At 32.8% G+C, this 15,612-nt stretch overlaps 1 protein-coding gene across 1 annotated transcript; it reads right to left on the bottom strand.

Annotated features, from left to right (window-relative positions):
- Positions 1-43: 43 nt before the first annotated feature.
- LOC114178484 (cullin-associated NEDD8-dissociated protein 1) lies at positions 44-14,085 on the bottom strand. Its single transcript, XM_028064418.1, has 29 exons — positions 13,895-14,085; positions 13,717-13,792; positions 13,465-13,634; positions 12,858-13,068; positions 11,782-11,947; positions 10,917-11,046; positions 10,697-10,811; positions 10,455-10,612; positions 10,235-10,358; positions 9,585-9,635; positions 9,430-9,512; positions 8,783-8,867; positions 8,589-8,690; positions 8,403-8,501; positions 6,698-6,808; positions 6,540-6,623; positions 6,330-6,470; positions 5,133-5,225; positions 4,851-4,972; positions 4,591-4,753; positions 4,261-4,500; positions 3,512-3,760; positions 3,213-3,389; positions 2,971-3,117; positions 2,713-2,829; positions 2,362-2,530; positions 1,795-1,872; positions 1,577-1,715; positions 44-471 (listed from the first exon to the last, which is right to left on the bottom strand). The coding sequence occupies exons 2-29, from the start codon at positions 13,750-13,752 to the stop codon at positions 375-377; spliced, it is 3,657 nt and encodes a 1,218-aa protein (XP_027920219.1). The 5' UTR covers positions 13,753-13,792; positions 13,895-14,085; the 3' UTR covers positions 44-374.
- Between the last annotated feature and the right edge of the window lie 1,527 nt (positions 14,086-15,612).

Below are 15,612 nucleotides of genomic sequence, written 5' to 3'. Positions count from 1 at the left end.
TTCACGGGATTTTCAGTAGATGTAAACTCGAAAAATAAAAGTATGACAAAAATATCCAATGATTTCGTAGTATGCTAATTTTTTTTCCTTTTGGTTTAAATTTTTCCCTAGGCAATCGAGGCCGGCAACTGATTATCAGATAATGTAGTAAAAACAAGAAAAAAATACAGAAAAAGGCAAAATATTTCGTCCTATACAAGAAATCACCACTAGTATTTCGATTGCTAGAATCGATTTCTCCTATGTTACAATAAAATAAACAAGTTTTCCAGGCTTCTGCATCAAACAGCGAGATGTCTTGGTAGGTAAAATTTCAAAACTCCTTCCAGAACTATGATTGAGAGAGATTGAGAGAAATTACATCTGTATGTGAATCATTCATTGCGGATTGAATAATATTTATCCCACAGAGTTTGTGATTTCGATATTTCGTTCATAAGATTCTTAAACTTAACACTGCAATCTCCTCCGCTGCAAAATGTAAAGTTAAAATGTATATATATACGTTTCACATATAAACAGACAAAAATGAAAAGAGAAACATAAAGGAGGAAAGATTCACTTCAATAATAAACAGATCCACTACCAGAAAATGAGGGAATTGTAAAACGCGACAACTATATTTGTCAGAAAAGGTAAATTGTTCTTGTCTACATAATATGGTTGCAAAAAACTCGGCATATAGTCGGTGTTTTCAAAATGGCTACATGCAGTGAAAAATATATCAAATTTAAACAGAGCATGTTACAAGATTTAATTACTTTTTGTCTCTGTTTCCGTCCAAAAATGTTTAGTTGATCCTCTAATTTTTCTTACCCTCACTTTGGTCCAGATTTTTGAAAAAATTGATGTAATTTGGTCCTTTTTGTTAAATTTCTTGACACAGATGAAGGATTTTTCATCAAAATTGAACCCTTCATCAAGATTGAAGATGTTAATAAGAGTGATTTGCTTTGTTAGTGTAATTAACGTAATTCTATTGTCAATTTTAGTGAAAAATCATTGATTTGCTAAAAAAGAACCAAATTGTATAATTTTTTCAAAAATCAAGACCAAATTGAGACTTAAAATTGGAGATCAATTTCATATTTTTGAACAAAAACAGGGAAAAAAGAAGTAATTAAACCTTGTTACAATTTGTAGCATACTGTTTTTATAATAATACTATTACCACATAATATTCAATGAGAAATCTAAATTAAGATGCAAAACATAAACTTTGCCTACAAGAAAAGATCACAGGCTGATTTGAGTATTCTTAAGTGGTGTTTGGCTATTTAGGTCTTAAAAGCTGATTTAAAGGGGAAAAAACAATTAAAGATATTTAGTAATTTATAGCTTTTTTAGCTTCACGGTTACTTCTAATTTAAGGTCATCAGTCTGGAATAGTGAAGAGAAAAGAGGAAAAAAATAGCTTCTATCTAAAAGCTTTTCTATAACTGTTGGGTCCATTTTTTCCTATTAATAGCTGGTTATACACTACCTTACTAGATTTCTAAGAAGCATTTTTCATTTGGTTTATTAAGCGTCAGCAAAAGACGAGTAGTTCGGTTCGAAAACAGGTCAAAACACATACCTTATGCGGTTCAAGGATGCAATAGCCCGAAGTGCACTTCGAATCATGTCTTCATTACGATCTACTTCTTGCTTGACAGCGTCTTGCTTCGGCTTAAAATTAATAGTCTTCTGGAGAGGATCAACCAATGAATCCAACACTGAAAGGTAAAAATACGAGTTAGAAAAGAGAGATGCAACACGGGAAAAGCTTGATACTACGCCAGAGGCAAAATTAACCTGCTAAGACTGCAGAAGGACACTTGTCAGCTAGTTTTGAAAGTATCAAGTGGCACGGCATTTTAACATCATAATGATCTGAAAAAACACAAATATATCCTTAAAATTAGTACCAACAAAGAAAGGGAAAGATACAGTTGGATTCTCAGTCCTCTGTGCATTTCCAGTACAAAAACATATTCAACAAATTCAGAAAGAGGGGAAGCATAGTGCTAAAAGCAACGGCAATATACAGAGTCTAGAAAACAATTTGAGTGCTGCTCAGTAGCAATAGCAGAAAACTAGTTTTTTTCGTTAAAATTAGTACACGAATCATCATAAAAGTTTGACATTTGAGGACATTGCGGTGGAAAACGGATGAAAGATAGAGTTCATCCAAAGAAAATATATCAACTGTCAACACGAAATTAAAATTCACAGTTTCCCTTGAAGCAGCCTATCTGCTTGCAGGAGTACGGCTATAACAAATAGAGTATTATTGTGCACCATGTTCCCTTAAGGACAAGTGAATCAGAACCAGCAAATGTAATCCGCAGTGATGGAGAATAGATTACAACTAATGCTTACCATCCAAACCAGACTTAAGATAAGGAACAATGAATGATGAGGGGTTCACTTGATCAAGACAACTGTCCAGTAATGTGTCTACACATTCAAAAGCTGCCTTCCTCAATTCAAGTCCATCATCCACAATATGCTTGAAAGGACCAAGATCAACCGTCCTTATGAGCTCTTGCTGTCAAATTTTCATTATAAAAATCAGATCACCTCCCATATTTAAAGTGGGCTCAAAAACCACTACAGAATATATTAAAATTAAATTAAATGTTCAAAGAATCAGAGGAAATAGAAAGTGTTTTTATTGTAGTATGTATATACTCAACAGAAACATATGGAACAAGTGTATCCCAAGGTTACCTTAACAATTGTTTGATCGTATAGAAGAGGCAACAGATCAGGAAGAAGCCCCTTGATGAGATTTGGCTTATTGTGTGCAAATGTGCTTAGAGCCAAAACAGCAGCTCTCCTAACATGCTGCATGCTCATATTTACAACCAGCAATAAATAAGTTCAAGCTTAATACACCATCGCAATGTAAGGAACAAATACACAACCAACAAAAAGAACATAGCATGTTATATTTCTTAACATTCATTAAGGTGATTAAAAACTCACCCTGTCGTTATCCTTGATAAGCATCAGAAATGAGGATATTTCAGGGTATATGATCTCATCTATCTTCTCTGGACGTTCAACTATAGAGTACTTCACAGCAATGACAACAGTAGCTCGAGTAAATGCAGCTGGGCTGGTTGTTCTTACCTATAGAAGTTTCAAAACATACAAACACAATCATCAAGTATGAAAGATGTAAAAAACAGTCCCATGTACAGGATACCAAAAGAAAATTTAGATACCTTGAGTGCAGGAACAAGTTTTACAGGCTCAATAAGTGCAATTTTGCCCAAACACTCCGCCACTACATTGCGCACTCCCTCTTCCTCACTTTCACAGTGGTTGAAGAGTAAATTAAGTATTTTCTCCACACTGGACTCTTGAAACTCTGCCTTATCAACGGATTGTCTCACAATAACCTGTCAGGTAGGGGCCAAGAGAATTGTGTATATTAATATTAAATTAAACATTTTTGAAATTTCATGATTGCGTATATATTTAATAATAGAAAGAAATCACATCCAATTGTAATGCAACATACCTCTTTCAAAGAATGGAGCAAGAGATATTGTTTCTTCTGTTGATTATCAATCTGATCCAAGATAAATGGCAAGTATTTTGGAAGATTACCAACAGCAATGTTACCAAGAGCATATGAGGCAGCAGACTTTATCTCTTCAAAAGGAGACTGGAAAGATTCAATAACAATGTTTTCTATGTGTTCATGCGTACTTAGATCCTTCCTTCTACCAATCTCCCCCAAGCATAAAAGGGCAAGGTGCTGTTTAGCCTTTGAAAATTAAAAGGGAAAAGCATTAATGATCACTAATTACAGAATACATGAATTTCGAAGCAGTATATTCTCAACCAGAATCACATTTCTCAGATGTTGTTTAAGTCAAAAATAGTAAATCCTTGTCATCATAAATTACTTTCTATTATTACATATAGAAATAACACTATCAATCTCATTGCTTTTCAAAAGTGATTCATAAAGACAACTTTGGTTTTACAACGAGACAATGTTTCTATAATTCTATATTACCCACACTTATATGTTTCTTGTAGTTTTATTGGATATAATTTAAAAATGATTTAAAAGAGACACATCACCAACATTAATCAGTGAAATATCCAAAAGTATGGACGTAGGATATGGGAAACAAATAAGAGTATTGGTGCTTCACAAGTTTGAGTACTTTATGGATAAATATTGGTATTGGATACGTGAAGTAAATTGAAGTGCCGGTGCTTCATAACACAATTAGAAACATGGGAGAAAAAAATTACCGAATTAGAACTACTGTCATCCTTGAGAATGTCAGTAAGCATTTTCACTGTAGATGAGCACTTCTGATCACCAGCAGCAAGGCATAGAACAGCCACACACTGGGCAATCGAATGCAAAGCTTGTTTAGCAATGCCACCTGACTGAGGAGAAGGCTTAGCACAGGCAAGTAGTGACTCTAGCAGAGAATCAAAACTAGTATTTGCGGAGTAGACTAAAGCAGCAAAAAAGTTTTGCAAAGCCTGTAGCAATCATCAAAAGAAAACCCTTATAATACATATATTATACTTCATATAAATTGGGACAAGAGCAGGCACATGTGTAATAATTACCAAGAGTGCTTGCCCCTGCAACAATGAGCTTTTAATTAATGTTAGAGCTTGAGGAAGAACTTTGTTTCTAACAGCCAAACCAATACTTTGATTTGACCTCTTATCACCCATTAATGTGCAGCAGAGTTCCAGGGCAAGAGCTGTCATGTGCAAGTCAGAATCACTGAAACACAAGCAACAAAATTAAGCAACAAAAAATGGAATCAATTATTCCATATCACCTATTACCAATCTGCAGAAAGTAGGCAAGTAAGACAAACCTAATAAGTCCAGACAGTTCTACAATAATAACTTCATAAGCAGACAACACAATCTTATCACCATAAGCAACTATAAGTGAATTCAAGGTTCCCAAGGTAGCCTGTCTTAAAGCACGATTAGCCTGTTTGCAAACCAGTAAAACAAGGCTTAGCACATTTCACGTGTTACAGTGAGAAACTCTCAAGAATATAAGCAAATTGAACTTAAAAATCAAATTGCCTACATGAAATAATAAAGTACACCATAAGCTGATAAACATATTAGTGAGAGGAGTAGCATACTTTTCGAAGGAATGCAGTCAACTCTGCCACCACATGCTCCAGAACACATGACAGATCCACCCGAAGTGGAGAAGCGGCAATGACAGCAAATGCCTGCATAACAATGGTAACATTCAAGACAACAGGATCTAGCTACACAAGAACTTCTACAGAAAACACAATTAAAATATTTCAATTTAAATAATTGCATATTCAATTCCTACTACTTTGTATTAGGGGAATTTCATCCTCAGATTGGTTAGGTTTGGTATGTAGAAAAATTTGCACAAAACGGATTTAATATCCCGATCCTTGAGGCATTGACAGAAAATTACTCTCTGATTGATCTCTACTGCTCCACTTGGTTCCACAAACAAAAGGCGAAGTTGTGAAGCAGTAAAAAACAATCTCACTAAGCTTCACTGGCCAGAAAAACCTGATATTATTTAAAACAAATCACACAAAGTATATATAAACTATTTGTTTCGATATTTTATTATAATTTGTTGTCCCTTGACTAACATTATAACCACACCAGTATGATGTTTTCATTGCATGAAAAAATACATTAAAATAATTGAATGTAAAGTCTGATTTCAAATGTATGTAAACATCTACAAGCTATCTTTTCCATATTACATCTTAAAAAATATAGGGAGACATAGGGTGCCTCTTCCCCCCTAGTAATACAAGGACGGTGGATCAAGGCTAGTCAGCGTTAAAATTCACTGAACTATACAAAAAAATAATCAAGCAATTAGATACTTAACCTACCAGCTGATCTAGCAAAAAAAAAATCAACCCAATTATTTTTTCTCAAGTTCTCCCACAAACATGTTTACTTCGATTTCGAACACCCCTAGCCTGTGGATCATGTAAAGGAGGGAAGGACACCTAAAGAGCATTGCAGCAAAAAAATCCCAAATTTGGGATAAATTCTAACTATTTATATTGAAATAAAATGAATATCATATTTCACATTCATTACACAACAGTTAATATTTAAAAATTTATTTTATATGAAACAGATTTAGACCTTTATCTGAATTAAAATCATGACTACTAAAAAAGTATCCACTTTGGATACACTAGAAGAAGTCAATCTCTTGAACCTTAAAAATTCCCTTATTATTATACAATAAACAGTTTTTCAACAGCACAAGAGACAAGTTGCAAGCCAAGACAATCATCTTAATGCACAATATTCAACAGACCAACCTTAACAGCAGTAAGTCGAGTTATCTCATTTCCCATACGATCAACAAGCACAGGAAGACATGCAGGTAATTCTGCATTTAGATGGTCGCCAAATGTTGACACAATTAGTCCCATGCAGGAAATAGCACACTCTTTAACCTCCTGCACAGGAAAAAGGTTATTATATATGATAAAACATATAAAGAATTCTTCTACAGTTATCCAACTAACCTGATCCTGATCTTGGTTTATTAAGCGTGACATAATGCCATTATATATGGGTTGAACGTATGGTCTGAAATCAAAACCAGACCCCTACACAATAATGCCACTCTGATTGTTAGAAATAGGCCTAAACATTATTTCTAAAACCAAAAACAAAGACATACCTCAATGTTTGGTCGCACAACCCGAACAAGTTCTCCACATACTCTCAAGGCCTCTGCAGTGACCTTGTAATAACGTTCACCAACAGCTGACAGAACAGGAGCAGAAAGAGCCTACAAGCAGAAACATAAATGTAATTGATCACAAAATGCAGCCGTATGTTTATCCATATACATGGAAACTAACATACCACATACATGTCACTGCCTTGCATCAAAGAGTTTGACAGGAAAATTTAAGCAATGTGTGTCAAGGAATTGCTTCAAGTAAAGAATTATGCAACCAAGGGAAGGATTTTATTTTGACACATCCCCCTCATGAAGCCCCAATACTGTGTATAAAAGATGGTGTAGAACAAGATCTTTATAACTGCCTATTGTGTGTGTTGGTCTGGTCTGGCACTAAACAGAACCATAAAACACTGGAATGGCAAAGAGATTGAATTTTACATAACTCAGTTAACTAGGAATGACACTATGTCAAAGAAACCATGGAACAAAAACCTCATATAATACACTCCCTCTAGACTAAAATATAAGCAAAAAAGGGTTGTCAGGTGGACTAAAATATAAAACATATTTCAATTCCATGAAACCTTATTTAATGCTACTCTTTCAGAAATACCCTTATCTTTAAACCTAAGCACATTCTCAACAAATATAATTAAGGGTAATTTAAGTGAAGTACCTCTTTATTCTATGGAAACAAGAATATTAAACAAACTTAACCACTATTCGTAATCAATGTGAAAGTAGTTAATTTTGCTTATAATTGAGTCCAAAGGTAGTAGCTACTTTCAAAAGATCAACATACTCAATAAGTGGAATACGAAGAGAAAATTAAATATCCGGACAAGATGAGGGAAACACTAGAATGAGTAATAATAATTTCAAGGGAGCATATTTTGTGAGGTCTTCTCTGAATTCAACACAATCATTAAGGCTATAGACACATCACAGATTGGAAAATCACAAAATAATCCACTTTTTTCAAGCATCAATTCTAGTGTTTTTCCAATCTAAATTATGATGCGCTGTGTGACAAACAGTCCAACCCACAAATCATAAACTAAACAAGGTGTTAAAAATGCCAATTTCAGCACCTAATATCTAGTGTGACAACTGTAGCAGAGTTGCTCTCTCTCTCATAATCCAATTCTTCATGCTCAAGCGAAGCATGTAGAGCTTGGTGTTTTTTCCGAGAAAATTGTAGACAACACTTTGAAAGTTCTGCATTTCCCTTCTGATCAACAAACGATGTGTTGATTCTTCACCAAGCTCTTTCTCCTACACCCTTCTGGTTCTTGAGGAACAAGCTGAAAGTGATTTCAGGAGAGTCACCTTCGGCTTAGGGGGTTATGTTAGAGAATATAGCCTAGCGTACCCATGGGAACAGTCTCTTACTGTAAACCTGCTGTATTCTATCTCTCCTCTGTTAGCTAGATTAAGACAATTAGTGCCCAGATACTTTGAACATGGATACTGTTGTACTCATTTCTTCAACGAGAGAAAATCCATAACAAATTACAGATTCAGTTTTTCTCTCTCAGTTGATCTAGTTTCTTTAGAAATGCTAACAGCAGATATATTTATGTTTTCACATGATAAAGCTCACCCATTACTGTACCTGAATTGTTGCTATAACACAAGTCATAAAGCTTCACAAACACCAATTCAAAGATTAAATTAAACAAGTAATACTGTTTACCTTGATGTAAGGGTGAAAAACATCAGGAGAATGTGAAGATAACACCAATCTTGTAAATGTTAGAGCCTCAATCTTTAAATTCGAGGTAGAAGATTTGTCCTGACGATTAAAAGAAAAGACAAGCAATCAGTACTGGAAAACAAGCTGAGTTTATGATAAATTATAATTGAAACGAATATTGCTTACATTTAATGCTTTTTCAATTCCTGGAATGAGAGATCCAATGTGGTCTGCAAGACAGTTCGGCAATACAACCACAAGTTCTTTCAAAACAGAAAAGGCTCCAACCTGCATAGACATTGATGCTTAAGATTCGGTGATAATTTAAAAAAAATAAAATAAAATAAAAAATTCAATTACCAACTTTTGATGACTACTACCTTTGTCTTGATAGATTTCTCACGCAACTGCCTATTTATAGATTTGACAATCTTTGAGACTTCTTGCTTCAACAACCATCGAGGACTGCATTACATATCAGCCCTAAGACAGTCAATAATTGCTATATTTTATGACATATAGTAAAACCAAGGCTTGTCGACAGGAAAAGCTGAAGTAATAACCATTGTGGATGTTCATTCATATTGCTCTTAAAAAAACAGATGAAAGTCATAAACCAAACGTGGCATTGTAAAATTTGGACGTATATTTATGAGCTTCTAAAAGCAGTCGTTATAGTTACACTGATAAGATAATATTAAAAATTAATTTTCTCATACACCAGCACTAAAGAACAATATTCGGATACAGATTTATTTAGTTGACACCTCCATATAAGGAGCAATAAATATATAGGTACCTATCATAACCGAGTTTCTACAAGATAACAAATCTTAAGGAGCCTACTACTCGGTCGTTTAAAATATTCATCTAAGATTTACATATAGTAATATTACTGAGTGTGCATCTTCAGTTAATATGTCTAGAAGTTCACAATCAATTTAATTATAAATTATTAACAAGCAGTAAAGACATTCATCAAAAGAAATAAAGAGATTTTACACTAGGAAAAGGATGAGCCACTTGCCTCATTTCATTTGCATCAAGCTGCCCTTTTGTGACGTTTCCAGTTTGGCGCAAGAGCTCAATGAAAGTATTAAATACATCCATCTGCAACATATTCATGTTAAAAAGCAACCTTGTGCAGTAAAGACGACAATTAATATCTCTACTTGGGCCTACCTTGACATTTTCTTCCCTTTCTTTGAATCTGTCAATTAGTTTTGGACAAGCCTAAACAATGGATAAAAATTTCAAAGTTAGATAGTCATGCAACTAAGTATTATGAAGGAGCAAACAGCTATACAAGCAAACACAGTCGGGTTTTCTAGAGAATAAAAAACTTATTAGGACATAAGACTATTAAAAATATCTAATCAAACTACGGACCTAGTAACTCTAATGTTTATCTAATACCAAGAGATAGATAAAATGATATAAGAACAGCAATATTTTTGTAGGAAATCCCACATTGACTAAATATTAAGCCAAATTATATTATATAAGTGGACTACAAAACTCACCTTACAAACAAGCTTTGTGAGGTAAGTTAGGCATAAACCTACTTATAAGGATGGTATCAAAGTTATTCAGAACCTATTCTAGTAAAGTTCATTGGGGGTTTTATGCCATTCCCTAAAGGGCTCCCGCTAGATTGCCCACAACTCGAGATGTTCATTCATCAATGTGAGGAGGTATGTTAAAAAGCTTACATCAACTAGAGATGGTACCAAATTATAGCATATGACAAACTTCACCTTACAAACAAGTTTTGAGAAATTGAGTTGAGTATAAACGCAATTACTAAAATTAGGCACACATAGCATAGCTACCTCATCATACAGCTTTGACAAAATTTCAGGACGAGAAACAATCAATGCTGCTAAGCATTTAGCTGCTGCTCGGCGAACTTTCCAGCTGACATCTTCATCATCTGTATATTCATTTGCACTCTCACTGCAAAAGGTAGCATGTTTGGGATGATTAAAAAGATGAATGTCATGCAAACATTAAAAACATACTGCAGCTAAATGAACCAAAAAAAAAACATACTCATCCTCCTCCTCTTCAAGACCTTCATCGTCAGTATCCTCCTCCATGTTGTCAGTGAAGTTTGGATCATAACTTAAATATTCCAGTGTCAGATGAAGAATTTCATCACAGTAAACAGAAATATCCCTTGGACACCTTAGAAGAAAGCTTTCCAGTGCCTTAACAAAATTTTAACATCATTCAGATGACGGAATAACATACTTCAGAGTACTAAGGTTACTGATAATAAACAAACATGGCACCTGCAAGCTGTACTCACGAAGCTCTTCATCATTTTCCGAGGCATTAGTACAATAATTGATTAGCACTGGAACAGTGTCTCCAAGATGGGGCCCAAATCGATAGCCAACAGCCCGACTGAAAATTAGTTCAAACTTGTTGATAACAAGAAAAAGATTCTTTCTCAATATTCTCTATAAAAATAAAACAAAGCACAAGGAATGGATTAATGAGAATACTAACCTCAAAGCACCAATCATCTGTATATTTGTACGGATCATTTCAGACTTGGCAACTTTATTTTTTAAGTTAGAAACAACTTCAACTGTTGCCTTTGCCAGCAAATCATCTGACAAGCTTGAAGAGAGAGATGCTGACAAAATGAAAAGTTTAACGAGATGAATACAGTTTTGCTTTCATTGACAACATCTTCAAGCAAATTAAATTTGAGACCATTTTAGGCTTACAAACAGCTTGCTTCAAGGTATTTTCATTTTGAAATTAGTAATTACATGTATTGGGTTCAATTAATTTAAGTTCCATCACAAACAAAATAAACATGAACTTGCTTAATCTATTTAAATCCCGAACTTTGTAAATTTGTCTGGAGGCCATCATCAGTCTTTTCATGTACTAGTTAGTGTTTCTAATTATTTGCTCATAGCTAAATAACAGACTTTAAAAATAAAAGACATCAATAATATGACAATATTCCTTATTTGAGATAAGTTCCAACATGCAAGCAAACATTGAATTTAAAGATAGTATTCAATATAATAGAATACATTAAGGATTACCAATTTAGTCTGAGTCAACCATGTTTATCAAATAAAGTTCAAAGTCAGATTTACCCCACATTCCAGTTATAATGAAAATCTAAGTGAATTTTCAAAATTCAAAAGGTTCCAAATCAGAATATGGAAGAGCCACAGATGGCACAACTTGAGTACAATTTTTCTCTAAACAAATTCATTAATGGAATTCAACAAGGTGAAAAAGGAAACTTGACAACACTCAAAACGCAAAAAGTAACATTAACTCTCCAATAATAAGTAATAAACAAATCTTTCTATGAAAATCAAATACAGAAAGTTTAAATTCATCTTACCAATGCATGCCACCGTCTTCTTGCGCACACTAGCTTGATTAGAACTTAACTGAGAAAGCAAGGAACTTAATAAAAGTTCGTGGTCTGCTGCCATTAGATTTCCAAATTTATGAAGCACATCACATAAAATATCTAGAGATTCACATTTAATCTCAGAGCCCATTCCCTGTAGATGAGGAGTATATTACAACACGATGTCACTTAGAAAAACACTAAATAAGCAGTTCGTGATTAATAATTAAGTACAGGAGGAGGAGGACCAAACTAAACAACTTCATAAATAATCACTCCTGGGCCAGTGAGCGTGAGTAGACCCAAACCAAACCTCAAGGCTAAAATCAATGCTAAAAATAAATCTAATCCCCTTTGTCTCACAAGTCAATGAAGTCTTGGACAATGTAGACATAAAACCATTCAAACTTCTCTTTGAATAGCTGGTTTGAATAGTTGGTTCATAACACAGTTTCAGTGCTTTATGACCCAGTTGTCTAGAGCTCAATCCCTATCACTCCTATTCATCTATAGAAGATGAATCTCAAAGTTAAATACGTGGGCCAGTGCGTTGCCCACAGTTAAACCTCATACAATCCATCTTGCATGATAGAGTGGGATGGATAATTTCACCTAATAACTCATGCTTTCAAGATGGCAGATTTATGGATAGTGATATACAAGGGTAGTATAACAATAAATATGTAGATTAAAAATGAAAGACATTGAAATTTTTATATAATTCTCGTCATCTTGAACAGGTACATAACAGATGAGAAACCATGGAACACAGATTAAGTAATCTGCATATATGCACAATGAAGTTTAATGGTGGCATCAGCCTATGACAAAACCACAGCCCGATGCACTCAGCCTTGCATAGAGACCAAGCAAACCTACAGGACCTTTTGATTGAGCCACTATACAGATAATTTTAGATGATGTGGAAATGGATTATAAGTGCCAATACTGCATTTTACTTTTGCTAGACTCCTTTTGTTAACTAAAAGTGCGGATAGTCAATGATTGGCTATATACAGCACCCACAATACAATTACAGCTTTTAAGCAAAACTACGAACTTACAGGACCAGTGATTCCTTTTATCAATTGTGGCGTGAGGGTTTGGAGAATAGATTGTGCAAGAGACTGAGTAGAAACTTCAGCAACAACTGTCTTCAAAGCTATGCTAGCAATGTCACGATGCTGATCCTTCCCATTTAGCAATTTGTCACATAATTTACTGGTCATTTCCACCACCCTTACCTCACTCACCTTCCTCACTAACGGAGCAAGACTGCAATTTCAAACAAATTTGAACTAATAAATAAACTATAGCAACACTAATGCTTTATCATTTGTTATCTTCATGTGCCAAACTGAATGCACTAGAACATAAAACAAACACATACATACAAATCATTAGCAGCAATAACAAACGCTATGACTTGTTAAATTATGTGATGTAATTTCAATGTGCCCTATATTGCACGAGCAACAGTTCTGGTACTGAACTTTCAAAACCTTTAAAAACTTGTCATTAAAATATCCATGATTATCCTTTTAAACTCTAGAGCAATGAATGTCCCGCTCAACTTAACCATGAAAAACAAAAGAATACAAATATTTGAAATGTTGTGCATACATTACATATGAGGGGAAGTAAAAGAGTGAGCAAAGAGGAAATGCGTACCATTTGACAGCAAGTCCAGAAACATCTCCAGCTGCATCATCAAGCTGTTGTATGATGATGTTTGTCAATTTTACCTCCAGATCAGCATCGGCCTTAAACGTCGCTTTGCTCAACTCGTTCAGCAAATCAGAGGTGGCCATGTATCTGTAATCTTTGTCCTTGCCAGTCATCTGCGCCAAGAAATCGGTCAGCATTCAACATAAACAGCTATAATGCATCAATACATGAACATCATAACATGTATATGCATACCTTTTCGAGTATGCCAGTCAAAGCTAAATTCGCCATGTTTCCGCAGTTTGAATAGAGTGAAATCTCGCTCAGCAATCTGAGAAGTGGCAAAGAAACATGGTTGATAAAAGAAGAAGAAAAAGAGATGTGAGAAAACCTAGATTGAGAGTGAGATGAGAAGTGAGTAGCAATGGAAAACCTTATTGTTTGGAATTGTAAAATTGTGGGAAGCTGAAATGGTAATGGCCAGAAGAAGCGGAGCCGAACCCTAGGAAGACAATGGATCAGAAATTGAAACCGATGCACTTCTTCTTCTTCTCTGCTCTTTTCTGATTGCAAGTGTCTCTTCGCTCCTCATGCCACAGCCTAAAAACTTTCACATCAAACCCTATTCACTTTCACTTATTTTCTATTTCCTACTGCATTTTATTATTGTTATTTTGTTTTTTTTTTATTATTAGGCTTGATTATCTTTTGAATTCATAATTAATCTCAAACTTTCTTTATAATATTTTTGTTATTTATTAAATTCTTCAAATTCATTTTCAGTCCAATATTTACAGTTAGGTAATATCGTTAACTTTATCATAACTCCTCTTGGATGTCGTTACGTAATATTCTGAAAAATCTAAAATAACTTCTCTCGAATGTCGTTACATAATATTATGAAAAATTTTTAAAAATTATGATGAGATCTTTCTCAAATATTTAATATATTTAAAAATAAAATAAATTTAATTAAAAATATAAAATTAAAGATAACACATATAAGAATGTAAAATACTAAAAATATAAAATATGTAATTATAAAATTATGAAATAAAAATTAAAAAATAAAAAGATTATAAAATATAAAATTATAAAATATATAAATATAAAATAGTTAAATATGTTTCTGGTCCCTCAATTATAAATGAAAATTAAAATTAGTCTTTTTAAGAAATTTTCGACTAATTTAATCCCTCAATCTTAAAATTGCCATGAGATGTATATGAAACGTTAAATAAACTTAACAAACTTTGATTGAAAATACTAAATTCACACGGTTTTGAAGTTAGGGGACTAAATTGAAACAAAATTTTGAGGAAAAACTAGTTTCAACTTTCACTTAAAGTTGAGGGACCAAAAATATATTTAACCCAATATAAAATTATAAAATTAAATAATTACAAAATTACAAAATTATCAATTTATCAAACTCTGTGAAATTATGAAAACACAAAAATTATGAAGGTATCAAATTATAAAACTATCAAATTGTAAATTTTATAATTTTGATTTTTTGTAATTTTATATTTATAAATTTATATTTTTATAATTTATTATTTTTAATTTTATAATTTAAATTAAAGTTAAAAACAATTTCTGTTAATTATTTATTTATAATTTATAATGTAATTATTTATTTATTTTAAAAAAGTAACAATTATTTTTATATATTTTTTACAAAACTATTTTAACAACTATTTCTTATTCATTAACAATGCTTTTTATTTTCTCTTTTTATTCCATTTTGTTTTTAATAAATGTAATGTACTTTATATTCCTTAATATTTATTTTCTCGTCTTTATTTCGTTTATTCCACCTTTTATAACAAATATAAATTTATTTTATATATTAACTTAATATTATAACATAATTATTTAATAATTTAATATTATATATATTTAAAAAACACATACATATGTACAGACTTACAGACTCACGTGTATTTATGTTAGTAATCAATGTTGTGAATATATATATATATATATATATATATATATATATATATATAATTCTATTTTTCATATTTTTTGAAATAAAAAAAACAAAGAAAACTAATATAAGTTGTTGAATGATTTATTTTTGTTAATAGTAAAAACATGAAATTATTGGAATTGAAGAAAAATAAAAACTGATCAAAAAATATAAAA

This window comes from Vigna unguiculata, chromosome 3 (assembly GCF_004118075.2).
Source record: "Vigna unguiculata cultivar IT97K-499-35 chromosome 3, ASM411807v1, whole genome shotgun sequence".
Classification (NCBI taxonomy): Eukaryota; Viridiplantae; Streptophyta; class Magnoliopsida; order Fabales; family Fabaceae; genus Vigna; species Vigna unguiculata.
Note: the sequence above shows the minus strand (reverse complement) of the source record. Positions and strands in the feature narration are given on the sequence as shown.